General features: G+C 45.8%; 1 protein-coding gene across 2 annotated transcripts in view; it reads left to right on the forward strand.

Moving 5' to 3' along the window:
- The window catches only part of fhod3b (formin homology 2 domain containing 3b), a 101,558-nt gene extending 74,089 nt beyond the window's left edge, over positions 1 to 27,469 (forward strand). The window contains exons 9-25 of one of the 2 annotated variants that reach the window (XM_061819011.1): positions 447 to 590; positions 678 to 925; positions 7,787 to 7,870; positions 7,957 to 8,091; positions 8,172 to 8,222; positions 9,940 to 10,130; positions 11,029 to 11,604; positions 12,538 to 13,415; positions 14,517 to 14,675; positions 15,243 to 15,425; positions 17,402 to 17,521; positions 18,554 to 18,715; positions 19,010 to 19,200; positions 19,293 to 19,485; positions 22,387 to 22,573; positions 23,066 to 23,227; positions 24,802 to 27,469. In XM_061819011.1, the coding sequence (XP_061674995.1) occupies positions 447 to 590; positions 678 to 925; positions 7,787 to 7,870; positions 7,957 to 8,091; positions 8,172 to 8,222; positions 9,940 to 10,130; positions 11,029 to 11,604; positions 12,538 to 13,415; positions 14,517 to 14,675; positions 15,243 to 15,425; positions 17,402 to 17,521; positions 18,554 to 18,715; positions 19,010 to 19,200; positions 19,293 to 19,485; positions 22,387 to 22,573; positions 23,066 to 23,227; positions 24,802 to 24,884 (3,747 nt within the window). In that variant the 3' untranslated portion in view covers positions 24,885 to 27,469. Of the gene's footprint in view, positions 1 to 446; positions 591 to 677; positions 926 to 7,786; positions 7,871 to 7,956; positions 8,092 to 8,171; positions 8,223 to 9,939; positions 10,131 to 11,028; positions 11,605 to 12,537; positions 13,416 to 14,516; positions 14,676 to 15,242; positions 15,426 to 17,401; positions 17,522 to 18,086; positions 18,508 to 18,553; positions 18,716 to 19,009; positions 19,201 to 19,292; positions 19,486 to 22,386; positions 22,574 to 23,065; positions 23,228 to 24,801 lie in introns of those variants that run through there. The other variant, XM_061819012.1, reaches the window with a different exon arrangement.
- The last annotated feature ends 116 nt before the right edge of the window (positions 27,470 to 27,585 follow it).

A 27,585-nucleotide genomic window follows, 5' to 3' on the forward strand; every position in this document is an offset into this window, starting at 1 on the left:
AGCTCGTCTCTCTGTCCAGATGTCTCACTTCAACCGATTATTGCAGCACTTTCCTAGTCAGAGAGCTGATTAAAAAAAAAAAAAGTCTTGTGAATGTACTTTGGATACACTATTAAAATGTTGAACTAACACAATTCAAGTCTTCAAGGAAAAGTGTGTGAAATTAATGAACATTTTAATCATGTGCAACCTCAAATTAAGCGCTTTTTTCCCAGCGTTGATGAGCAAAGAGATGAATTTGTAACTGGTGAAGTAGAAATATGATGAGGGTTGCCGTATTTCTTCGAGTCCACATTTGCTTCGATCGATGACTCACCGTTGACGTAATACGATTTCCAACGGATTCTCTCCGCACTTTCATTTTCTTCTCATCCCTTAACTTTCCTTCATCTAACATCCACTTTCGCCAGTTTCATACAGCGCATACGCGTGTTTGTGTGTTTCAGACTTTGGCCGGTCTTCCTGATCAAGACTCTTACTACGACATGGTGGACTGTCTGGAGGAGCAGGGCATCGAGGCCTTGGCCCAGAGGCACCTAAGCAGGAAGGGTTCTGATCTCGACCTTGTGGAGCAGTTGAACATCTACGAGGTCAGGAAGCAAACTTATTATTAATATTGTTATCAGACTGTTATGGTGACAGTAAACGTGACTTGTTTCTGCCACTTCGCTCCCCAGACGAGCCTCCGCCGCGAGGACGGCGACGACGAAACGCAGCTGCCTCCGAGCGGCAGGAAGGAGCGGCGGCGGTCGAGCGCGGGCGGCAGCAACGAGCGCCGCGGCCCGGAGCGGCGACGCAGCCGCAGGCATTCGCTCCAGAACCGCAGAGGTCACGCGTCGGCGCCGGCGTCGCCCTGCGGCCCGCACGCTCACGGGACCGGCTACCTGCCCTTCGCTGGCCAGCGTGTTGAAGACATCAGCGAAAGGTGAGGATCACGGCGGGAAAAGGGAAGTGACACAAAAGTACTAAAAAAACCGCTGTACCAGCTCATGTACTGAATGATGAGGGGGGTGAGAAGTTTTTAGGGGGGTTTCAGCCCCCTGAAACTAGGTCTAGCGTCGCCACTGCTATTCATATTTGATATGCTCATTTTGTCTCCAGTTTTGCAATTGGATTGTTGATCAAAAATGTAGATGTGTCCAATATACACTTATATACACTTATATACACTTATATATATATATATATATATATATATATTGGAAAGGGCAGCACAGTGGCTCAGCTGGTAAAGCGTTGGTCTCACAGTTCTGAGGCCCCGGGTTCAATCCCGGACCCGCCTGTGTGGAGTTTGCATGTTCTCCCCGTGCCTGAGTGGGTTTCCTCCCACATCCCAAAAACATGCAACATTAATTGGACATTCTAAAATTGCCCCAAGGTGAGTGCGGCTGTTTGTCTCTATGTGCCCTGCGATTGGCTGGCAACCAGTTCAGGGTGTGCCCCGCCTCCTGCCCGTTGACAGCTGGGATAGGCTCCAGCACTCCCCATGACCCTCGTGAGGATAAGTGGCAAAGAAAATGGATGGATGGGAAAAATTGGAAAGAATGAAACCAAGCCCATCGCTGCACTAAAACTGCATTTTAAACTGTCTCAAATGTGATTCTACTACACAACGTAGAGTCAATAGATACTTTGGGTCACATGAGTTTTGTTTACGACGCCCACTGGACGGCAAAACTACAATACAACTCACGTCTTTTAGTGATCTTTTTGTGAATATCGGATTGCTTATAAGCGTGTTACGGCCTTTTCATCACGGTATTTGATTGTGTGGATTATTGGTTAAGGACGGACAGAAAAAGGTGTCTGATACTTCAGCCATTGTTTACCTTTTGCTGGGCATTCAGCTAATTTACCGCGGTATCCTCCACACATGTTACATATCTTTACGGAGGCCTTTGGTCTGTCAAAAGCCTACCAGCACCCGCAGTGAAATTTTGCTCTCAAGGAACGCAAACCTCGTGGCTGTCGCTAGCCTTAGCCTTTAGCTGCACTTCTCGTGGGCTATGCCGATCGTTTTCTTTTTTTTTTTTTTTGCGTGCGTTTCGGCTCTTGGCTGAGTAACTTGACTCGGTGAGTCGGTCGCGAAAAGTATGCGGTGTCTTTAACGAAGACGATACTCGCTCTCGAGTTTCCCATGTGGCTTCTTTCTTTATTCTTCACTCCAGCGCGAGTGCCTCAATCGTCACTTGTCAAAGGCCTTTCAAGATAAAAGATCAAAGGATAACCGTAGCCAAAAACGTTACAGTGTACACTTATCGCTTCCTAGCCATGAAATGTAGACACGATCTTCCCGTCCAAAATGGCGTTGTAAACAAAAATAACACGTGGTCGGCATGACGGTGATGAAAAGTATCTATTAGAATTGACTGATGAGATCATTTTCCAGTGTGTACAATGTGTCTATTTTATGTACTCTCAATAGCAGAAAAGCGGTGAAAAATAAGCAAATTGCAGTCTTGCTTTACGATAAAGTTGCTCAGACTCTTTAGTGTAAAACCAAGGCTGTCCTTCCCCTGTTGCCGCTCTTGCGTTCGTGCCAGTCAACAAACACAAAAAATGGTTCCCATTTCAATCTGCGCCTCGGTATTTCAGGCCTTGCGCCTCCTTTTTTAAACTATCACCCGATCGCTGGCACACGTAATGCATCACATCCCGGCCCGGGTTTTGAAATAGCACACCAATTAAACCTCCTGTTAGCTCCCAGGTCTGGCCGGACATGCGATACCTGCCCACGACAGGAAATTCTAGCGGCCTTTGAAGATCAACATTTTTCCATTTTGTTAATGAAAGCCAGAAGGGCCGTGCGAGCCGCGGATCCAAATAGCAAACGGGCAACGAGACTCACGTGTGAGGAAATAACGCCGAGCAAGCCTCCTGCAGACGTTCGCGCTCCCATCGTTTGCGACGAATCGCCTTCTCCTCGCTTCCAATCACCAACAGATTGTTTCCTGAATATTATTTAGCATACCTGTTAATACAACCTCTATCTTTCCATTTTTACCTCGGCCAGGGACGTTGTATTTCCATCTGCTTATGGCATCAATGCTCAGGCAGAAGGTTATGTTTTCGTTTGGTTCCTTGGACTGTTATACAAGTCGTTAACCATTACTGCCACCTAGAGGACACAGTCGGTCTACTAATGTGTGTGCCAGTCTATGTGTTCATTTCATGTGTAGCCGCTTAATCTTTTGCTATATCAAACAGAATTTGTGATGATTAGAAGTGAAATGTTAGTGACAGTCCACACAGGGATGAAAAATTTGTCTACCATTGAATAGACTTTACCGTGAATGCATCATGAAAATATTTTACATACCGTTTTCAGACATTTACCGTGCCGTCACCACACGTTTTAGGCGCCATTTTTCACAGCAGTTAGTAGGACTTGGAAAGCGTGAATAATCGAACGCAGCACTTTTACACAAATGAATACAAAACCACGATGTTTACACAACATTTTGAAGTGCTATGGTGCATGAAAGAACAAGCTATTCTATTTCAATTCATTTGGGTGATAATTTGGATCAAGGCTGAATTATTATTATTATTTTATCATATAAGTCACTCTGGAATCATTACAACAATACAAATCCCCAGCCACCTTCTTTTTAGGCTCCGTCAACCTTAAACCAGGAAGTAGCCTGTTGTCTAACATACAAATAGGCAAGAAACTACAAATACAAAACTGTCTTTTATGTGAATGTTAATAGCTTTTCAACCAAATAAATACTTTTGCTCGTCTTCCAAGGGTGACAACTATTTAAAAAAAAAAAAAAAATCAATGTTCTTTCAATGTTACATGATCACCCGCTAACTAACATTCTTTTCTCTGTCATCTCCACTAGTAACCACTTGCTTGCCGCATGTGCCTGTTCAGTGTTTTCTACAAAATGAGATTAATAACAACGCCTAAATCGAAACACTATGATTCCCAATTTGCCCTTTGCATGTTTTCTAGTCAATGAACACAAACACAAGGGGTTCGCTACACCTGATAAATGGTATCGTTGCGTGTTTCCATACACTCGCACGGAAAAATGTGCATGGAGAAACTGATGTTTGTCACCGTTTGTGTTGTCTCTTCAAAGTCGTGTTTGCTTCTCTTGTCTTCCCACTTTGCCTCTGGTCCGTTTCTCGTTCCTACATCCTCCCTTCCCTCCTTTCAACCCTCAAACCATCCCCAACTACAGAGAGGAGGAGGAGGAGGAGGAGACAGATGATGAAAGTCATCCAGTCACTGAGTCCTCTAGGCAAGACGAGCACAGGTATCGTAGGCTAACGTAGTCCTAGACAGGATGGCCCCTGTTCTTCCTTTTGCACCCCCCCCCCCCCCCCACTCCAAACTGGTTATAGCACCAAGGACGTCTCTCGCATTCAATTATTTTTCACAGGCCAGCCACTGCCCTCTGGCTCTGGATCTCGGTCTCGGTCTGACTCAGCAGTTCTGACGGCATCATCCATCGTTAGCGCAGTATTTTTAAAGCGATCTTGGCGTATGCTCTAACTGTAATTTCTCGGGATTTCATTTTAAATGCAACATTTTGGGCACGTCGTATGGTTTTTAATCATTTTGGTCGGGCTTTTCTCAGCTTAGTTGTAATTTGCCTAGAAGAGCCTCCATAATCGGTCAAATGGAAAAATGGAATTCTTTCGGTTTGGTTGAGTGGATTGCTACGTTTGGGGTTGGAGGCCCAAAAGACAGAGAAAGTACCGTAATTCCCGGCCTAGAGAGTTCACCTGATTATACGCCTCACCCATTACATTTGTAAAGGAAATACCATTTGGTACATAATTAAAACCCACATTGCAACATAAGTTATTTACAAAGAAAGACTGTACACAGAGAGTTTAACGCTAGCACGGCTGTGCTAACGCCAGCCCCATGCTAACGCTAGCGCCACCGCGCTAACGCCAGCCCCATGCTAACGCTCGTGTGACGCTAACGCTAGCGCCGTGGTAACAGGGCCGAATGGGACAAAAAAAAAACCTTGCGGCCGTTATAAAAAATGCACAAATTAGCCGCATCACCGCATATAGCGCAGGCGTGTGAAAAAGTCGCCGGAAATTACGGTATATCATTTTAACCAGTTCCTCTCAGCACAACGTGCATCCCAAATACCCGAAAGGCATAACCATCGCCATCCGCGATGCCTGCACGCGCACAATCGCTTTTTAATTGGAGCTTCGATAGATCGATGGTAAATCTGTCTTTTTTTTTTTTCCTTCCTGGCTCCTTCAATGCTGTGATTTTCCACCAGAGTAGCTAAAAACACCTCCTTTCCCACCACAGTTTGTCTGACACCCCTAAAGATGTGGTTAGAGGGAAAGCAAGGGGGCGGAAAGTCATTACCTTCATTCCTCAATTGCTGGAAACATTTATTTTGAGATTTTTATCACTCATCTGTCTTTCATTTTTTTTTTTTTTTTTTTTGATCCAAGCCACCGTTAATGCAAGACAAGTCAATGATTATATTCGAAGAATTAAGGGATTTTTTCCTGTGAGTCACAATCGGTCACGGAGAGAAATGTTTGCTGTATAAATGGTAGTATTAAAAAGAAATAATATTGCTCTGGGAATTGCAGGAATTAAGTGGCGACAAAAGGATTGAAACAAACAGAATGAGGCTAAAGTTCATGAAGGAATAAAAAAAGGAGTAATTTTGAAAAGAATAAAGTTGCAACCTTTTGGGGGGAAAAAAAAGTAATTTCTACAAAAACAAAGTTGTAATTTTATAGGGAAATATGTCACATTTTTACAGCAAAACTGTACAATAATCACATAGCAATATATAAGAAAATTGACCAAATTCTCCAAAAAGCCATAACATTAGAAGAAAATACAGTACAGTAGCGTAAACGTGTACAGGTCCCCGCTTAGAACACATTGTAAGAAAACACACATTCCCTAATTTTCCCTGTTGATTTATATTTGACAAAAATATGTAACTTGTACTCGTGCTGCTGTCATCGACTTCTTTGGTGTGCGAAACTTACAACTTGTGACATTTCTTTCTTCCATGCTCGCTTCCATCTTCAGTGTGACAGAAGCGTCTAACACTCTTAGAAAGATCTGCTGGGCCGAAAGGTAAAAGCAGTCCTACTTGAATGATGCCTTGCAGTAGAAAGTCAACCTTGTCAGTGCAGCGAAAGGCAACGCTTTACGTTTCTATTTTTACGATTGGCTGTTGTTTGCCAAACCTCCGACCGGACTGCTACACTGGCGCCTTGTTGCTACTTTGCCAATCTTGCAAATGCTCAGCCTTACTCCTATCTAAGGTTGCGTTGTATTAAAAGCTCGTTGTATTGTTTGCGCTGTCTCCAAGTCTGAAAGAAGCAAAGCAAAAGTGACGCAAAATGTATTTGTGTAGCGCATTTCGTACATACGGTAACTCAATGTGCTTTGCATGATTAAAAGCATTTAAATGAGAATATAATCAGAAATAAAACATTTACAAGTACAAATAAAAAACAAAAGTACAGTTTGAACATCGATCTCAGAGCCCTACTGGGTTTATCTTCCATGAGCATTTCTTCCATGTATTCAGGACCGAAACCATTTAGTGATTTATAGACCAGAAGCAGAACTTTCAATTCTACTCTAAAGCTGACTGGAATCCAGTCAGACGAAAAGACTTCAGAGTTGGAGTTTTATACTCTGACCTCTTCGGTCTGGTCAGAATGAATGAGTTGCAGCAGTTTAATGCTCTTTTGCACTGTCAGGGTCTTCTGACTGGACTCCCAGTCAGAAGACCCTTACAGTAGTCAAGTCTACTTGAGATAAAAGCATGGATAAGCTTCTCCTGGTCTCCTTGACAAACGCAAGACTTCACTCTGGACATGTTCTTCAGATGGTAAAAGGCAGGTTAAGTAATTGATTTGATATGACTGTTGAAGGTCAGGTCGGAATCTATCAGAACACCAAGGTTTCGGACTTTGTCTTTGGTTTTTATAGATAGTGTGTACAGGTATTTGCTGACAACAATCCTCTTTTCTTTATTGCCAAATAATCTCAGTTATCTTATCTCAGTTTTGTTTGCGGTTTAGTTGAAGAAAATTTTGGCTCATCCACTTATTTATCTGCTTTAGACAATGACATAACACCTCAATTGGACTGTAGTCATCTGGAGACACTCATAAATATACCGGCGTATTATCTACATAGCTATGGTAGTCAAAATTAAAGTTCTGAAGAATATGACCCGAGGGTAGCATATACAGGCTGAACAGGAGTGGTCCAAGAACTGAGCCTTGAGGGACCCCATAGATCATTGGCAGAAGAAAAAATCTACTGGCCTGCTTATTCTGTGGCCGTTCCACCAAGACTGGTTTATGAACAGTTTGGAGATTTTAACTTTTAAGAGTGAATATAATAAATATGATAGGGATATTGAGGGATTAATTTTTTTTGTTGTGATACCTCCCGGACACCTCCCTGGTGAGGTGTTCCGGGCATGTCCCACCGGGAAGAGACCCCAGGGATGACCCAGGACAGGCCGGAGAGACTATGTCGGGATCCCTCCGGAAGAGCTGGAAGAAGTGGCTGGGGAAAGGGAAGTCTGGGTATCCCTGCTGAAGCTACTTCCCCCATGACCCGACCTGGAGAAGCGGTAGAAAATGGATGGTTAATTTTTGGTTGTTGTACATTGAGGAGTTTCATTATGAGCCTTCTTTTAAGGGGGTGTCAATTACAGGGCTCGTTGCCGAACTCCAGCGAATAGTTGAGGTTAAGTCTACGTTGAAAACACAATTTTATCGTCGGATTCATGGCCTCTTCTGTTTGCAGGGTTACTTCGCAACAGACTCCAACGTCGCCCAGCCGTCGGTTCACTAGTACGGCAACCTGCACCCCAGAGTCTAAAACTGACAGGTGGGCATGGATGATAATGTGCTTGATATGAACTCGTCAACAATTCTGTCATTTGAATCTTGTATCTTGATATTTTGTCGGTGCAGACCCACTTCGGGAGGCCTGCTGAGTTCCTCGTACAAGCAGCATCAGGAGTCTCTGGCTGCAGAACGGGAGAGGAGGCGCATGGAACGAGAAGAGCGTCTGCAGAGGATCGAAAGGGAGGAGAGGGACCGCTTCAAGTCAGTCTCACCTTGCAAAACACACGGCAGTCCCGTCATACTGGGAATCCAGACCATAATTCTTGCTTTATCTGTCTCAGCCGAGACTATGCCGGCAAAAGGGAAGAAGCGAGACAAGCCAGAGAAGAAAGGTTGGTTTTTACATGGCACACCGGGGTTTACTGGACATTAACTCGCAGTATTGTTACAGTTGTAAGAATTGATTTCAAAATAGAAATCTTCTCTGGATTTAATTCAAACGGAAAGCAAGTTTCGCGGAGCCCCACAGGCTGAATTCTGCCTGCCAAACTTTACTGCGCAAGCGTGTAATCGGCTTTTGGCATGGATGTAGCCCAGGTGCTTCGCAAGCAAAGAATCTCAGTGTTCTGCCGTCGGCCACTACACCCCTCGAAAGTGGACTGGAAACTCACCAATCTAAATGAAAAGTAGATGACTCAACGTACTTAAAGATTGACTGTCATGAAATGCATGATTTTTAGTATGTTATGAATGGGGGAAAAAAAAAACGGCAGCCGGAATGGACCCATCCATTTTTTCACCGCACAACATGATTGTTTTTAGCTTTGATTTTAGTTTTTTGTCACTCCCGCCATGAAAATCCTCTCGAGGGATTTGTTTTCGAGAAGAAGCAGGAAGTGACGTGCAGGGCAGTAGCGCACTCAAGCGGTCTCGTCTGTTTATACAAGTTTTACCTGCTGGAAGGTAGCTCGTTGTTCCTTCGTGTTAGCCAAATTGCCGGCTTGTTCTATTGCTGGACATTGTTCGAGCACTCAGGATGATGGATTCACTCGAACTCTCACACTCAAAAGACCCGGTTCATCGTGAAAAATGGATTGCACGGGTGCAAAGGACGAGAGTTTCGTGGGTTCCAAATGACAGGTCGGTGTGTGTATACAGCTACTAAAAAATACAATCGTTTGGCGGAGGGGGACGTACTCCGGAAGTCAGGGGTCCTAAATGTGTCAATGTGCGCATCGGAAGGCTTCCGTGCAGCAGCCGCTGAAGGACGGCCTTCGCAGGCCTTGTGGATCGCCACCGGCCTTGTCAACACGGCTTCGGCCGGAGTGGCGGTGTTTTATCACCGCCGCGCAGAGGTGGATCGGACAGGGAGGCGGTTTGGCCGCGGCGTTGCTGTCACTTGCAAGCGGTGTTGTTTTTATAAGCCGTGGATTTGGATCAGACAGGGAGGCAATTTGGCTGCGCCATCGTTGTCGCTCGCAGGCGCCACTGTCGTCACTCGCGGCCGCGGGCACCGTTGTTCATTGCCGCCACATAGGTGGATCGGGCGGGGAGGTGGTTTGGCCGTGATCCGCATATCATCTAAATATGGCTCAAAACAATAGGATAGTTGTGAGACGTTCTCTTCTTCGAAAAGAGCTTCCGTGTCAGAAGGGGCGTGTTCGTCACCCATAGTAGGTGGCAAAGCGTGTTTTCACTGGCGAATGTCCCAGTGTGATGTCACGGACAGATGATGCAGCCAATATGGCGACTTCCGCAACTTTGCGCATGGATGACGCGCTCTCCGCTCATTATTTTTTTTTTTTTTTAAGTGTGGACATTGAAGTGAATAATGTTATATGTATTTTTCATTCCAATATCAATTTTAGAATGTTTCTAGCACTTGACACTTGACCTTTAAGTCGAAAAGTAAACCTGGACACTCAGTTATTATATTTGTTAACTACACGCAAAACAGAGAAAAAGAACTGGTTAAAAAATAATAATCCTTTTTTTTATTTATTGGTACACAGCTCATACCATTTCCAGAAGGTGAATATGTATTGTCGCTAATTCAGAAGGCCGACATATCATCCATTTAATTGAGCTTCCTGGTCCTCGCTGCGGCAGGTACAAGGCCGTGGAGAAGATGGCGGCGGAGGAGTTTGAGCGAGAGCGGCCCAAGCTGCCCCTGAGAGGCCGCACGGAGATCACGCTGTGTTTGAGCTCCAACCCCGCCGTCCGATCGGCGTCCCGCTGTTCCACCGCTTCGCCCGTCGCCTCACAGCAAGAAAAGGCGACCGGTGCTCAGCGGACCTCAGGTAAATTCCGTTTCCGGGGAAACATAACCTCACATTCCGTGTGGTTTACAATTTGATTCCTTGTATTGATTTACAAAGGAGGAAAAGATGCATTGGAAGTGCAATTGGTAAACCCATCTAGTGAAATTAAAAGATATATTGTCATTTTTTCCCCCCTATGAATTGTCATTATCGTCAGATTACAATGGAATTCCCGAAGAGGCTTCCTTTTTAACAATAAAAATAGGTAATACTGTACATTAAAAAGCAATAGTAATTTTGAGTGAGGTTTCTTTTCTTTGGGGGGGATGTTGTGCAGGTTATTAGATCTTAGTGGAGATCAATTTTGGAGTGCAGGATAGCATTTCGTCATTTGTCAAACCAGTGTTTAGAAAACAGGTGTCAAACTCAAGGCCCAGGGCCCAGATCCGGCCCGCCACATGATTTTATGTGGCCCGCGAAGGCAAATCATGTATGTCAGCTTCCCTGATTCTTGTCCAAATCTGTACCAAAACTTCAAGTTGTCATATCATATTTCGTAACGCTTAGGTATCGCAAGCGTTTTTATGTTACCAAACATCAACAATAGTTGAAAAACCTATTACCCTTGATTTCTGATTCATAAATTTCACGTGTCAATATGATGAGGTGAGAAACGATTCTTATGGTTTCACAGTCATAACCGCCCTTTGAGGGAAGCCAGAACTACAATGTGGCCCGCGACAAAAATGAGTTTGACACCGTTGGTTTGGAACCACTGGCACCACAGTTGTACTTTCATTCACTTATATTTGGGAATACGTGGAAAATGCACAAGACATTTCGGAGTATATGCTATCGTTGCACAAAACAACATTTTCTGTACTTTTAGAAATAAATGATTTACCCCCCCCCCCCCCACATTTTGAATCTCTCGCAGGAAATGAACAGATCCCCGAGTCAAAACCCGTCTCTCCAACAGGAATAAAAAGTCCAGCATCAGAGCGAACGGGATCAGAACTTTGTCCCTCACTTCCTTCGCAACCAAATATGGCTGCAAAAGAGCCGCCGGCAGACACGGAGGAGCTTTCTGACGTCCGACCGGTTCAGAATGTGGTTTTAGAGCCAGGGGGACGTACGGAGGAGGGAGTGGGAAGTGAAGAGAGGCTGGAAGGAGGCGACTTTGAGGAGCAAGGAGAGCGGGACACTGCAAGTGAAGTTGAAGAACTGGCGGACGTGGTGGAAGGTGCCGATGGGGTGGAAGGACCCGATGACGCTGAGGCAGCGAGTGAAGCGGCGGTAGTGGATGTGGAAGATGTGGAATTGGAGGAGGTTTGCGAGAGGGTTCGAGCCGTAGACGGGGACGTGGAGGAACGGACGGCGCTGAGCGAGAAGGAGAGGCAGAACGAGGAAGTGAACGAAAAGGACAACTGCTCCGCATCCAGCGTCTCCTCCACCAGCAGCACTCTGGAGAGGGAGGAGCGCGAGGAAAAAGCCAAAAATGACATTGAAGCAGGTAGTATGGCCAGCATTTGTTATTCTGAAGAGGAGCAGCCGTGGGCAAACGTTTGCCATCAATGGCCACGTTTATATAATATTACAATCATTTTTAGAATGATTTTAATCATAATTAGAAGCCTTTAAATATACATTTTATTTTTTTCATTGACCGTAGTTCACGGCCTGCAGAGCGCACCTGCGCTCCATTTGGTACTCCCCAAGAGGGGTTTTATACGCCCACATTGAAACATGAGATATTTACAAGGAAAGACGTAGCACTAGCGCCGCAAACAGGGCCAGTTAAAATAAAACTTACCGATAAATACCTCTGAGACACACCAGTAACACAGCATCAACACGCTAGCACAGCGCTAATGCTGGCGCCGCGCTAACGCTCGTGCTAACGCTAGCACTGCGCTAAAGCTTGCGCTAACGGTAACAGGGCCAGATAAAATGAAGCTTACCAATAAATATCAGTGAGACATGTCAGTAACACAGCAGCAACACGCTAGCGGGGCGCTAACAGAGCCGGTAAAAGTGACTTCCTTGGCACGTATATTCCACCGGTCTCATTCTTACCTTTTCCGCTCCAGTGCCCCCTTGCGGCCGTCAGAAAAAATGCACAAATTCGCCGCGTCACCACATAAACCGCTGGGTTGAAAGCGTGCGAAAAAAGTCACGGCTTGTAGGCCGGAAACTACGCTAATTATGTAATGGTAGCACCCAATCAGTAAACTATTTAGTAAGATGAAATGTATTACTTATCATGAAGTTAATTGAGATTGATTAAGAAAGTATCTAATGGCAGAATGAAATAATGACATAAAGCTCATGACAAAGAATGAATACTTTTAAGGCGGCACAGTCGTAGCCCGCACGTCAGACCTTGCTCAGCGCCGATGAAGAGTCATCCAGAGCACGTCTTCATCGCATGTTTTCCTCCCGACAGGCCGGTGGAGTCAGTGCATCGAAGAGCCAGGAGAGAAGGACGTCCTCGACAACAAGCGCTTCATGCTTGACATGCTCTACGCTCACACCTCCAACACGGACGAGGACAACGCCGGCGGGGACGAGGAGAAAGAAACGCGACGCAGTCAATGTGAGAAGGACTCGGAGGCGGCCGAGCCCTCTGTGGCGACTTTGGCCAGCAGGATCTCCACTTTGGAGGCACACAGGCAGGCCAGAGAAGGAAATGTGAAGAAAACGGAGGCGGGCAGCGCCGACAAGCAAGGCAGCGTACGGGCCGTGGCGGAGAGATTTAACGATTTGGTCAAAGGTCTGACGTCTCCCGTCGACGCCGAGTCGTCAAAGGATCCGCAGCGCGCTCTGAGCGACAAATCCTCCGCCGTCGTCCCGTCGGCCCAGAAGAAGGAATCGGACCAGATCTGGGACCAGCTCATGGCCGCGCCCAGAGAGCTGCGCATCAAAGAAATGGATTTCACCGACCTGCGGGACGAGGATGACGTGGATATTTTAGATCTGGACAGCGTGGTGGGGTCTGGCGATCTAATCCCGCCCCCGCCGCCGTGCAATGCTGCTCTACCGCCACCCCCGCCCCCTCCCATCCTTGGCAAAATGGTGCTCCCGCCTCCGCCCTTCTTGCCCCCTCCGTCCCCTCAGCTGACTCGGGGAGAAGTTCCTCTCTTCCTCAAGAAGAAGAAGACCATCCGGCTCTTCTGGAACGAGGTGCGCCCCATGGAGTGGCAGTGGAAGAGTCACAAGTTCTGCAAGGAGTCCCTGTGGTCCAAACTCGAGCCACTCAAACTGGACACATCCAAGCTGGAGCAGCTGTTTGAGTCCAAATCCAAGGAGCTGCCCGTTACTAAGGTACCACCAGGGCGTTAAGCCCGACTCTCGAAGTGTATTTAGTACGACCAGGAAAGCACATCAGTATAAATTATTTAAACTATCTTCTCACTTCAAAATTTTCCATATTTGCGGACCACATCTGGTAACTTTAGCTTCACATCACCATGGAGACGACACGCTGCTACATTTGAAATACTGTATGTGGTTACTCGCAGAAAAAGCATGAGAACGTAACATGATATGTTATGAATGATGTGAAAATGTGTCGTGAAATACATCCGAGGCCTACTCCGCATGGAATATCTAATAAATCTAAATAGTTTCCGGAGCTAAGACTTTTCACTTTCTGCGCGCAGTTAACGCCCGTCCGTGCAATTTTACATCCTGCATTTCCTCATCAGGATTGCAGCTAACTGCATCCATTGCAAAGGATAATACTTTTTTTTTTATTTGTTTATTATTTTCAATATTACAAATTGGGTTCACTCACCTGACTTCCATCGATGTGGGTTCAGTTCCCACTCCGTGATGGCGTGAAAGACCCTCAAAGCTCTGCAACATTCAAGACATGGTCACCACACAGACCTCGATGACGTCTCCCCTTCTCCGGCTAACGAGTTTGTGTTTGAAATTAATAAAATACACTCGACACTGCGCCTCTGTAACTACACCCGCTTCGCCGACATTTTAAGCTCATTCTTTTTCACCTTTGACAACAAAGCAATGAAAATATGTGGAGGAAGTGATCTTGTCTAGCCGCCCGATAAGCGTGCCTTCAAAATAAAACACGCAGCCTACTTCACGTGTTTCTCCGATCTTCCATCAACGCTTCAACTGCATTTTCCCCCTTACCATGAACATTTTTAAACACCCAATTCCTTATATCAGTAATAGCGTTGAAAATAACAAAAAAAAAAGAATAAATTCCAGAGTATGTGCTGCCTTTCAAAATAAGAGTGTGATTCCACGCCCTTTCCCTACTATAGCGCGCAAAATCACACCATTACACTCGCATGGGCAAATAATAGAAAAGAAATGTCCACAAAACCAAAAACAAATGAGACGAATGGAACGAACCCTGGTTGAGCGTCAAGGCTGACTTGTGCTGCGTCTCCTTAGAAAGCGGCCGTCGACGGCAAACGACAAGAAATCATCGTCCTGGACTCCAAACGCAGCAACGCCATCAACATCGGCCTGACCGTCCTACCTCCCCCTCGCACCATCAAGACGGCCATCCTCAACTTTGATGAGTACGCGCTGAACAAAGAAGGCATTGAGGTAAGGACGGCGCGCGTCCAAATTTGAAGCGTCTGGAGCCATCCCGTCGAGATAAAAGGGCCCGTTTCATTTTTTTTCCTCCAATGTAACCGCCAATGCATTTGTAAATCCGCAATTGGCCCTCCAAAAACAGAAGATTCATCTCGAGGAGATTTGACAGTTTACAATGTTGACGTATCCTATTAATCACCGCCGATTAAAATGTCAACCAGGACTTGAAAACTATGTGAGAGACATCGGCGCAAACGATGAATGTGGCGTCCCTTTAGTATTACGCAAGACTGCGAAGGATCGCGCTCCATCTTCACCTTTTGCCTTTAAAAATGTGTTTTTTTTTTTTTGTTTTGTTTCAAGCGAGATAAAAAGGTTGAAAGTTCACACATCTCGCACGTTTCCTGGAAATCTGGAAACATCTATGATAAACGGGGCTGGAAATCAACGCGTGTCCTCTCCCGCTCGACGGTTTACCTCCAGACGTGTTGTGTGAAAACGAGGCGATGGTGACTTGATAAACGATCCCCACCCCCCGGAACTTTCCGTCCCCCTCTCTGTCATCTCATCTCCTAGAAAATCCTGACCATGATCCCCACGGAGGAAGAGAAGCAGAGGATCCAAGAGGCTCAGCTGCTTAATCCCGAGATTCCCCTGGGCAGCGCCGAGCAGTTTCTCCTCATCCTCTCCTCCATCAGCGAGCTGTCAGCCCGCCTGCAGCTGTGGGCCTTCAAGATGGACTATGAGCTTATTGAGAAGGTCGGCAGCGTTTCGTTCTCCACTTTGTTATAATTCTCAATTGAATTTATCCGTCCATCCATTTTCGTTGCCGCTTATCCTCACGAGGGTCGCGGGGAGTGCTGGAGCCTATCCCACCTGTCAACGGGCAGGAGGCGGTACACCCTGAACTGGTTGCCAGCCAATCGCAGGGCACAACGAGACAAACAGCCGCACTCACAATCACACCTAGGGGCAATTTATAGTTAATTTTGCATGTTTTTGGGATGTGGGAAGAAACCGGAGTTCCCACGCAGGCAGATGAAAACAAGAACATGCAAACTCCTCACAGGCGAGGCCGGGATTAGAACCCAGGTCCTCAGAACTGTGAGGCCAATGATTTACCAGCTGAGCTACTGTGCCGTTATTTTATTTTATTTTTATTTTTATTTCATTTTATTTGTTTGTTTTTATTTTTTTTAATTCTATTTTTAATTTCCTTTTTTAACTTTTTATTTTAATTTACTTAATGAACTTTTATAATGGCATTCTGCGTACAGGAGTGTTGTTGAAGCGTTAAAACGATTAATATTCAAACGAGCAAGTTCTTGGATGACATTGGCAGTGGCAAAAAAAAAAAAAAAATTGTATTCCCAGTTTCTTTCATTTAAAATGTTTGTTGCCGAAGTGAGTCAATTTTTAAAACAGCATTAAAACTGCAACCGCATTAATAAACCGATCTTTATTGAGCCAAACATATTTTACACAAGAAAAAGAAAAATGTACTGTATACTGCGTTCACGATTGATACACAGGTTAATTGTACCATTTTAATTGTTCTGCTTGTTACTCGTACCATAATTTCCCGGCCTTCAGAGCGCACCTGATTATAAGTCTCACCCACTACATTTGTAAAGGAAATACCATTTGGTACATACATAAGCCGCACATGCGCAAGTGCCCACGGTGAAACACGAGATATTTACAAAGACGGTACACAGAAAGAGTTTCAAAGTTTTAATACCTTAGCTTGGCTTAACATAGCAACAACACTGTAACACAGCACTAACAGAGCCGGTTTGGAAAAAAAACAAAAAAAAAACATACCGACATCATTGAAACGCGGCAGTAACACAGCAGAAACACGCTAGCACGGTGCTAACTCTTGCGCAGTGCTAATAGGGCCAGTAAAAAAAAAACATACTGATAAAATTAACTGCGACGAAGCAGTAAAACAGCAGCAACACGCTAGGACAGCGCGAACAGGGCCGGCTAAAAAAAAAAAAAAAACATACCGGTAAAAATTACTGAGACACGGCAGAAACACGCTAGCATGGTGCTAACAGGGCTGGTTAAAAAAAAAAAATCACTGAGACGCAGCAATAACACGGCAGAAACACGCTAGCATGGTGCTAACAGGGCTGGTTAAAAAAAAAAAAAATCACTGAGACGCAGCAGCAACACGCTAGCACAGCGCTAACACTACCGCATCACTAACAGGGCCGGTAAAAAAAAATAAAAATACCGGTAAAAGTCACTTCCTCTGCACATATATTCCACCGGTCTCACTCTTACCTTTTCCGCTCGAGTGCCCCCGTTGCGGCCGTTAGAAAAAATGCGCAAATTATCTGCATCACCGCATAAGCCGCAGGGTTGAAAGCGTCTGAAAAAAGTCACGGCTTTTAGGCCGTAAATTTTGGTAGATGTCATTGGCAAGCGCAGAGAGCAATAAAGATACATGAAGTAGCAGTAAAGTATCGGCCGCCAGGGCACATTGGTGGGAACGCGCTGGTTAAAGAAAGTCGTCTGCGGACGCGTCACTCACAACTGAGCGCGATTATTTTTGTCGAGGCAGATTTGTTGATGGAGCTCGTCTTTCAAATTAGATTTTACGTGTTGGTCTTCCGAATGAATTTCTGGGTTCAGATCTCATCTCCAGCCTCCCGAGGATTATTTATTGAAGAATGAATGTTTTAAGTGACAAATACCAACTTGAAGTCCTGCTCTCGTGTTTGCAGGAAGTCGCGGAACCCCTCCAGGATCTCAAGGAAGGGATGGACCAACTGGAGAGGAACACAACCCTGCGCTACATCTTGACCACCCTGTTAGCCATCGGCAACTTCCTCAACGGCACCAATGTGAGTAAACCTCAACCTGCGGTGTGTTTATTGTCGTTTTTGTGCGGCAAACTTTGAAAATACTAATGTGACGTGATTTTTTTCATCTTTCTCTTTAAATTTCACACAGCCTGCTCATGAGTTTTTAATTTTGTTGTTAAAATGGGATTACATCACAACAAGTTGTGTAACCCCCCGCAACGCAACGGGCGCTACCTCGTGCTGGGACGTCAACACAATTTCGTCGCGGATTTGCGGAGCCCGGAAGTTGCGCTTTTCAATTTTAGCCCAGCCGTTCCTGAAGAATTATTTTGAGTCTCTTGTAGGAGAAAGTAGAGGAAACGGGCGAGAATAAGGAAAAAGTCTGGACAGTTTCGAGGGCGCCACATCCGTTGCCTTGCACTGATGGATTCCGTTCGCAGAGACTCTGGACTTAGCTATTAGCTAGTTATTGATTATTTTTGATTGGCCCGTCTGCCGTTTTCCAATGCCGCGGCCGGTGTCCCGTTCACTGTTCAGAACAACGCTGGCACAATGTGTGGGAAAGGGCAAAATAAATGTTTGAGGGCTTTGTGTATTTGTGCAGGAACACGCATCGGCGTCTCTGCTGAGCGATTCCGCGAAGGAGCGGACGGGGGACAAACACGCGAGGGAAAGTTCGAGTCATCTACATCAAAACGGGCATTTCCCATAAATAGCAGAATCTGGAATTGAGTTTTTGGGGTTTTTTTTTTTCAGTTTGACATTTAAAGGTGGCAGAGGAACAAAGGACGGTTGTGTTTTGCATTTTTCATGCTATGTGCTGGCTCGAGCTCCGCGGCGGCCGGCGCGGAAATCCGTCCGCCTGGAAGTCGATTGCGGTCGCTGATAATCACAAGCTTCTTGGCACGCTTTGAGAGCCTTTCTGTGCTCGTGCCAGAGAGGAAATACGCTGCAATTTGGTGCTCTTGTTGGGCCTTTTGATTGTTCCTGTCAGGATCTGCACCCCCTGCCCCCCCCCCCCCCCACTTCCTCATCTCTGAGTCTGCTTCTGTGTTTTCCTCGCTCCTCCAGGCCAAAGGCTTCGAGCTGAGTTACCTCGAGAAAGTCCCCGAAGTGAAGGACACGGTTCACAAGCAGTCCCTGCTGCACCACACCTGTGCCATCGTGGTGGAGAAGTTCCCGGACAGCTCCGACCTCTACTCCGAGATCGGCGCCGTCACCCGCCTCGCCAAGGTGGGAACGATTCGACGTTCAGCTACCGGTGGACCCTCGGAAGTCGAACGCTAGCTTTTTGAATGAACAGATTGATAGCTACATAGATATAAAGATTCAGAGAGAGAAAAGCAACTGGCACAAACCGAGACAAGGACAGCTGATCTGGATTTGGCTTCATGTTCACTTTTGAAATATCAAATCCCGAGTCCTTCGCCGACCGAACTGCTCCAGTTCCGAGAGTCAGCCGCGCGTTCTTATCGTGACGGAGATCCGCCGTGACCTGCGCTGTTTTGTTTTGGGTTTTTTTGCTAGGTGGACTTTGACCAGCTTCATGACAATCTGGCTCAGATGGAGCGAAGGTGCAAAGCGTCGTGGGATCACCTCAAGGTCATCGCCAAGCACGAGATGAAACCTGCACTGAAACAAAAAATCTCCGACTTCCTCAAAGACTGCGCGGAGAGGATCATCATCCTCAAGATCGTACACAGGAGGATAATCAACAGGTGTGCGCTAGTTCGTACGGCTGCTTTTCTGCTCCCACTTTTTTTGTTGTTTATCTTTTTTTGTGTTTCTGTGACGTTTTTTCTTCCTGCAGATTTCACGCCTTCCTGCTGTTCCTGGGCCATCCGATATACGGCGTCCGCGACGTCAGCGTCCACCGCTTTAGCAAGATCCTCAGCGAATTTGCGCTGGAATACCGCACAACCAGGGAGCGCGTGCTGCAGCAGAAACAGAAGCGGGCCAACCACCGCGAGAGGAACAAGACCAGAGGGAAAATGATCACAGATGTAAGTGGGACCCTGGACCCGGTTTTGCTTTGACCAACCAGTCGGAAGATGGAAAAATGCTGACTTCATCGGGGCGGGGTCGAGCTCATTGGCCCAGGCTAGCCGATCGGGAGCTAAAAATTTACAGCCCAGCAAATTCTGAAGGCCGTTGACCGATTAGATCGACAGGGCAGGCAGGGTATGTCGACTGAAATCCAGACTGTCGAGAAAGAATGACTGCAAGTTACGGGAGAAATGTTGGCGCAAGGTTCATCACGTCTGCGTTACCGCAACGGTATACGGGTAGTTGCCCTCGGTCGACTCCGATGTGTCGCTTCGGTAGGCTTTGATAGGCCAGAGCAAAATACCTCGCGCTACGGTTTGAATCCCTTAAAAGCTAAAACCTGAGAATGTCTTGAAAGGGAAATCAAAGTTGGTATGATTAACTGTAGGACAGGGGTCGGGGAAACTTTTCGACTGAGAGAACCATAACGGCCAAATATTTTAAAGTGTAATTTCAAAAGAGCCATACAGTATTTTAAGTATGTAAGACCAACACTTTTAGACTACAAAAAGTCTCTGAATTATTTTAAATGAGATTGTTCCGCTGTTGCTCACCAATGATGACAAAAGTACTTCTTACCATGAATGCGACAGCTAGTGCAGCACGGTTTTGCTGAAGTTTTTGGAGTTCATACGTCGTCAGATTAAGCTTCACGCAGGCGTCGAGGCTTCCGTCCGTTCACGGTGAACGGAATTCAATTTGACTCGCCACCGTGCCGGTACGACGGTGAACGGTTCTTGCCGACAAAGGCGTGTCTCTTATTCGTTTGATTATCTTGCGTCTTCATGCGACGTTAGCAAAATGTTCGCTGGCAACGTCGAGTACGAATGGTCTGGCATACTCCCCATCTGTGAATTGAAACACCCAGCAGAACCCTCCATCTCCAAAAAAGACCGTCCATTCTTGTTGAAAACTTCGATGGTACTCATATTTCTTTCTTTGCGTGACCTTTGTCCATAATTACCGTATTTTCCGCACTATAAGGCGCACCGCATTACAAGGCGCACCTTCGATGAATGGCCTATTTCAAAACGTTTTTCGTATATAAGGCGCACCGGATTATAAGGCGCATAGAACAGACGCGACAGTCGAGGATGGGGTTACGTTATGCATCCATTAGATGGGTTGAGCTAAAGGCTCAATATTGATCCATGTATAAGGCGCACCTGATTATAAGGCGCACTGTCACCGTTTGAGAAAATTAAAGGCTATTAGGTGCGCCTTATAGTGCGGAAAATTCGATACTTATTCCGACACGATCGGCGTGAGATCCTTCTGCACCTGTGGACTTCGACTACCACGCAGAAACTACGGCAACACCCACGAGGCCAAACTGTCTCTGCGTCATTTGCGTTGTGACCCCACCAGGGCAAACCTTCTCAGCGCGACAGAAATCACATGTACACTACGGAGTTATGAGGGCTCCGCGAGCCGTATGCAAGCACCAAAGGGCCAGGTATGGCTCGCAAGCCATAGGTTCCGACCCCAAATAACAAAGCTATGTGCATTTATGATGAGCAATCAAAACGCACTTGTGGACTAGAATTTAGTTTCGAACTGTCATGAGATTTTTGAGACGTGTTTGGTTTCCTGTATTATAAATAGCCCATTTGTTACATAAGCAACCTTGTCTTTGGACACCTCTCAAGGCCTTTGTTTCTCCCCTGCCCCCCTCCCTCACGTCTGCAGAGTGACGACGAAGGTGACAGTGAGGTAGGGGGCGCTGCTGTCTGCAGTCAAGCGCATGCGCAACCCGTTGCGGTGACTAACTTTTAAGAGTCGAATCGGTGAAAATTGACAGCTGGCGGATGATGACGAGGACACAACAAAAGCAAAAAAACGCATCAAGTATACATCATAAAAATAGAACCGTGTGAAACCTTTTTTTTTTAAATCTTAACACACATAACCGCAACTTTGACGGACTTTCTGCCAAAGGAAATTCTCGTTTGAAGGCATGATGTACTAAACCGTGTTTGAGTTTGCTGTGTTGACAAACGTGAAAAATTTGAGTCATACAGTGGCAACATTTGATGTTGCCGTCTCAATAATTTACCGAAATAGATAAATTAACAGTAGCCTGAAATATTGATAGTTAGGTAACGATGACAATGTTATTGAAATTTGTAGATCAAAAGAGGACATGGGCAAATATCGTGTGTACTTGCAAAATAGATAAAAAATAAATAAATTATATTATATGTATTATATTATAGTTACATATACAATTCCAATATACACAATATAATGTAATATTATAATATATAATAATCAATTCCCAACATCAATCACCAATGTCTAGCAGAACTACGAAGTCTTCCAAATTATGTTGCTCTTAGGCCACCGACACAATATGTGGTTGTGTTTTATTCATTTCAGGCAGGGGTGTCAAACTCCTTTTTGTCACGGGCCACATTGTACTTGCGGTTTCCCTCAAAGGGAAAAACGATACAAATCTTTAACCACCTCATCATATTTACACGTGAGATTTGTGAACTTGTTCTGGAATCAGAAATTATGGGTAATGGGTTTTTTCCAACTATTGTTGTTTGGTCACACAAAAATGCTCATCATTTATGATATGACAATTTGAAATTTTGGTACGGATTTGAACAAAAAAAGAAAATCATGGAAGTTGATACACGTGATTTTCCTCCGCGGGGCACACAAAATCGTGCGGCGGGCCAGATCTGGCCCCCGGGCCTTGAGTTTGACACCGGTGATTTAAGGTTTGGTTGAATTTTGCATATTGCCTGGATCAGTTTAATATTTGACTGTTGATATCCACGTGTAGTATATACAAATGGTTTCGGGTCGGACTATGACCTGGAAAGTTTTGCGTCACAACTTTCTTGCAGAGCGGGAAATTCGGCGGCGCCCGCCCCGACGCGCCCGAGTGCCAGCCGCGTGGCATCCAGTACGCCGAGGACGCCGCCGAGCACGAGAACATGAAGGCCGTGCTCAAGGGCGCCGCTCAGAGCGGAGACGGCGAAACGTCGGCGGTGCCGGGCCTCCGCGCTCGCACGCGGGCCAGCACCGCTGCAGGTGAAGAAATACGTCTCTCAAAGCTGATTGTGCTGTATGTAACGTCAATATGATCCATACACGCTGTTAGGGATGAAAATTTCAGTGATTACAGTTTGAGTTAAAACATTTTTCATTGAACTATCTCCTTCTAGAGAAGATGCTTTTGATTGGTTCTTTCTGGTCATGTGCCATTCTGGCCGGTTTCAAGCGTGATATTTTTTTTTTACCAAACGGGCAGCATTAATCGGATGTCTCTAAATTGCCCCAAGGTGTGATTGTGAGTGCGACCGTTGTCTGTCTCGATGTGCCCTGCGATTGGCTGGCGACCAATTCAGGGTGTAACGTTGACAGCTGGCATAGGCTCCAGCACTCACCGCGACCCTCGTGAGGATAAGCGGCAAAAAAATGGATGGATGGATGGATGGATGGATGTATTTAGTTTTTCCCAGTTCTTTCTTCGGCTTCCCAAGCAACTATTGTTGACCAAGCTTCTGGATTTTTGGTTTTCAGCGCGCACGCCGCCGTGGTGCATCGCCAACGACGACGCCATCAACTGCACGGACGACACGGCCGACGAGATCATGGAGCGGATCGTGCGCTCGGCCACGCAGGCGCCCGGCCCGAGGACGCAACCTCGCGAGAGGCGGCGCTCCAGGGTCAACCGCAAATCACGTGAGTCGTTTTTCAAACATTTTGGCGCGGCCGGTTCCTGACAAAAACTTTGAGACGACACTCGCAACTTTTTCCCAAAAAGACGTTAGAAAATTGACTTGAACGCTAAAACGCAGCCATTCCCTCGAAACCAGCCACATTTAAGAAATGTTGCCAAGTCAAATGTTCTTGTTCTTTTGGACTGTCATTATGCTATGATTATGTAATATATTCCTAATTTTAAAAGACTTGTCTACCAACTTTTGAAACGTGACTCAAACACTAAGACTTTTGCATTTTCCACATAGCCTGTCTGCCGAGCTGCAAACATCCATTCGTCTTCTTTTCCTTTCGGCTTGTCCCGATTAGGGGTCGCCGCAGCGTGTCATCTTTTTCCATCTAAGCCTATCTCGTGCATCCTCCTCTCTAACACCCACAGTCTTCATGTCCTCCCTCACCCCATCCATCAAACTTTTCCTTGGTCTTCCTCTCGCTCTTTTGCCTGGCAGCTCCATCCTCAGCACCCTCCCACCAATATACTCAATCTCTCGCGTCCAAACCATCGAAGTCCTGCTCTCTCGAACCTTGTCTCCAAAACATCCAACTTTGGCTGCCCCTCTAATGAGCTCGTTTCTAATCCTATCCAAGCGAGAACCTCAACATCTTCATTTCTGCCACCTCCAGTTCAGCTTCCTGTTGTTTCTTCAGTGCCACCGTCTCTAATCCGTCCATCATGGCCGGCCTCATCACTGTTTTATAAACTTTGCCCTTCATCCTAGCAGAGACTCTTCTGTCACATAACACACCAGACACCTTCTGCCAACCGCTTCGCCCCGCTTGGACCCGTTTCTTCACTTCCTTACCACACTCACCATTGCTCCGTATTATTGACCCCTTGTATTTGACGTCGTCCACCCTCGCTATCTCTTCTCCCTGTAGCCTCACACTCCTCACCTCCACCCCTCTCATTCATGTACAGATACTCTGTTGTACTTCAGCTCATCTTCATTCCTCTCCTTTCCGGTGCGTCCCTCCAACTTTCCAACTGTTCCTCCGCCTGCTCCCTGCTTTCACTGCAGATCACAATATCATCTGCGAACATCATAATCCAAGGCGAATCCAGTCTATCTTCATCTGTCAGCCTAGCCATTACTACCGCCAACAGGAGGGGGCTCAGGGCGGATCCCTGATGCAGTCCCACCTCCACCTTGAAATTCTTCTGACACACCTACGGCACATCTCACCGCTGTTCTGCTGTCCTCGTACATGTCCTGTACTTTTCTAACATATTTCTCAGCCACACCGGACTTGCGCATGCAGTACCACAGTTCCTCTCCATGCATGCATCCATGCATTGTGAGGTTAAAATCCAAAAGAAATCTACGGATATAACTATTAATAAAACAAACCGATGTATTTTTATCACACTTACAAAATAAAAACAGGATATCCGCATGAACAAATTTCAAGTCTGATTTTTCTGGGACGGCAACAACAAAGACTCGCCGCCTCTGGCCGAATCCCCAGAAAATCAGTTGGCGACGCCGCTTTGAGGCTTTTGCTGACGACGTCCGCTGTGTGTTTGCTTTGTGAAGTGAGGAGGACCCTGAAGAGCGGCTTGACATCGGAGGAGGCCGGCGTTCTGGGCTTGTCCGGTGGCGCCGACGTGCAGGTGTGAACAGGATCGGAGGACCCCGCGCTCGTCCACACCTCCCTCGCCCCGGCTGTCGCACCGACATGGACGACTTGTTTGCGCTTCTGTGAGATGTCGAAGAAGAATCCGAGCAGCGGCATTGAGACCACTTGAGCTTCGCTACCGGCAGATCCCGCCTGCACTCCTGCGGCGCTTGACCTCCCCTCCCGCTTCCTCTCTTTCGTACCTAAAGCACTCCCGTGTGCTCGCGCGTGTTTGCGTTCTCCGGTCGTCAAAGTGAAAGGGACGAGTCCAAAGACGTCACCCGCGTCCGTACAACTACTACTGTGCTCCGGAAGGTGAAACCCCCGCTGAGCGATGGAGAAAACGTGAAAGACTTCACAAAAAGATGGACAGTAGCACGTTGTATTCGCGTGAAATCGAGCAGGTTGAGGATTTGGCTCCAACATGTCGGTTGCTCAGCGGCGTTTGGCGCACAGCGGGAGCTTCTGTTATCCCAGCTGCGCATTTCAGTGCCTTTCCGAGACACTTATTTATTCAAGAAGGTTTTTCAGGGACATCTCGTCAGATGAGGGCCGACCACGAGCTGCGGCGTTCGCTCGATTTGCAGTGACGCTTATGATGGCAACTGTTTCCCACAACGCCTTACGCGTCAGTTCGCACCAGCGGTTAAGTTGAAAAGTGCACGAAACGGGACGTCGCTGGAGATTCAGTGACGAGCGCTCTTCCTCGCTTTAAAATGAATGTGAAAATCACCATTTAACTTATATTTCTTGACATCTATATTGAAGTGATGTAAAAAAAAAAATATATATATATATATTATTTTTTAAATGTTGGCTAGTGCTATAGAGCTCGTGCACGTGACGTCACCGTTTTCACGCCGCCATATTGCCGGTCAAAAAGATCTGCTCGACAGTGTGGGGGACACTGAACCGGAGCAGAACATACACAACGCCCGAGACTTGTTGTGCTGTTGGTTGTTACAACAGATGAGACAGAGATTCAAAGAGATCATTCAATGGAATACCCGTTGGAAAGATGAGAAAAGATCGATGGATTTCGGCTATTAAACGTGATGAATGGTGCCCGACCAAATACACGCGACTGTGTAGCGATCACTTCACTCCAGGTAGGAATTATTCTTCTCAATCTCAAATTCCCAAGAAGTATTTATAATGCCAAGTTGGCTCATTTGAGAACAATGCATTAAAAGAAAAACAAAAACAAAAAAACGTTAAACTTCGGTAAACCTCTCCCCGACAGACTTTTTTTTTTTTTTAATATGCATTGTTCTCAAATGATTCCAATGCGTATTTAAAAAAAAAAAAAAAGAAACTAAACCGTTTGCCACAGTGATGTTTACGGAGGTTAGCGTGTGGCCGCAACATGCTTCCGTGCACAGGGGCTGAAGCCTATCCCAGCGGTTTATTTTCTTTTTTTAAAATACGCATTGGACTCATTTAAGAAGAATGCATATTAAAAAAAAAAAAAAAAAGTCTGTCACAGAGAGGTTTACCGAAGTTTGAGTGGCTGCAATATGCTTCCATGTACGGAGGAGGCGACTTGCTGTCTTAATTTTTTTTCCAATCATCGTAAAGTAAAGTCAAACCAGGGGTCATTTATTTAAATATTGGTATTTGTATTGAAAAAACACGAATGGCTCCACCACTATGTGGGATTTATTCGTAATTGATAACAGATCCAGCAACAAAGTATTTGTATGCGTCCAGACTTTTCAACGCTTTCAAACTCTTCCATGTAAATCTCGACGACTTACTCGCCGGAGCCATCTGTAGATCCAGTTGTCCAAGACAAGCGGAAGCGGGTTAACGGTCCAATTTCTTATCGGCAAAAACATCGACTTCAGCGTTAAACATGGGTCCTCTAGGCCAAGTGTCTCTCATTTTTCCACGTACCTTTTGTTTATGATCACCTTCTCAATGTTTAACAGTATCAGAGAAAATTCTGGTCTACATATAAGACCTATTTTCATTCTGTCTCCAACCGACTTAGCATTGAAGAATGCTTTGTTTGACCGGCACTTCCAGCCGGTGACGTGATTTGATGACGTAGGTGCGCGAGCGCTATAATCCAGAACATCATTTAACATTTTTTTTTTTTTTTCTATACTTCCAAGTCCTACTTTGCTATTTAGAATGGGACAGCATAGCTGTTGAAAGTCCGTCTGAAAGAAGAAGCAGATTTTAGTGAACTCTGATCAGCACCTTAGATTCCAAGTGTAGCATCTAAAATCCTTAGGACAAAGGATATATATTTTTTGATTTTTTTTTTTTTTTCCATCCAAGCAGACAGATGTGTAAAGTCAGTTAGGCCAGTGATGTAAAGTTTTTTTTTTGTTGTTGTTGCTCAATTTGTAGAATAGTGTATGATAGCGTAAAAGCATTATTATGAATGTAATTTAAAGCTTTGTTGTCGGAGTCTCTTTTGCAAGGGTTCGATACGAACGCCGGTTCTGCGCTCTGGACAATTGACGACAGCTTTGACCTCATCGTTGCACTTCCCAACGCCGCTCTCCAAACAAGCAAAGCTTCACATGCGGCCAAGAACAAAGTCACTATTTTTCAATAAAGGGCTCGTGAACACCATTTTCGGTCTTGCTTGTTTTGAGGAAAGAATAGAAGTCTCTTTCGGCTTTTCCCCTTAGGTGTTGACACAGCGTGACATCAATGATTAACGCTCATAATTGGATTTATTTTGTCTG

This window comes from Syngnathoides biaculeatus, chromosome 5 (genome assembly GCF_019802595.1).
Source record: "Syngnathoides biaculeatus isolate LvHL_M chromosome 5, ASM1980259v1, whole genome shotgun sequence".
NCBI classification, from domain to species: domain Eukaryota; kingdom Metazoa; phylum Chordata; class Actinopteri; order Syngnathiformes; family Syngnathidae; genus Syngnathoides; species Syngnathoides biaculeatus.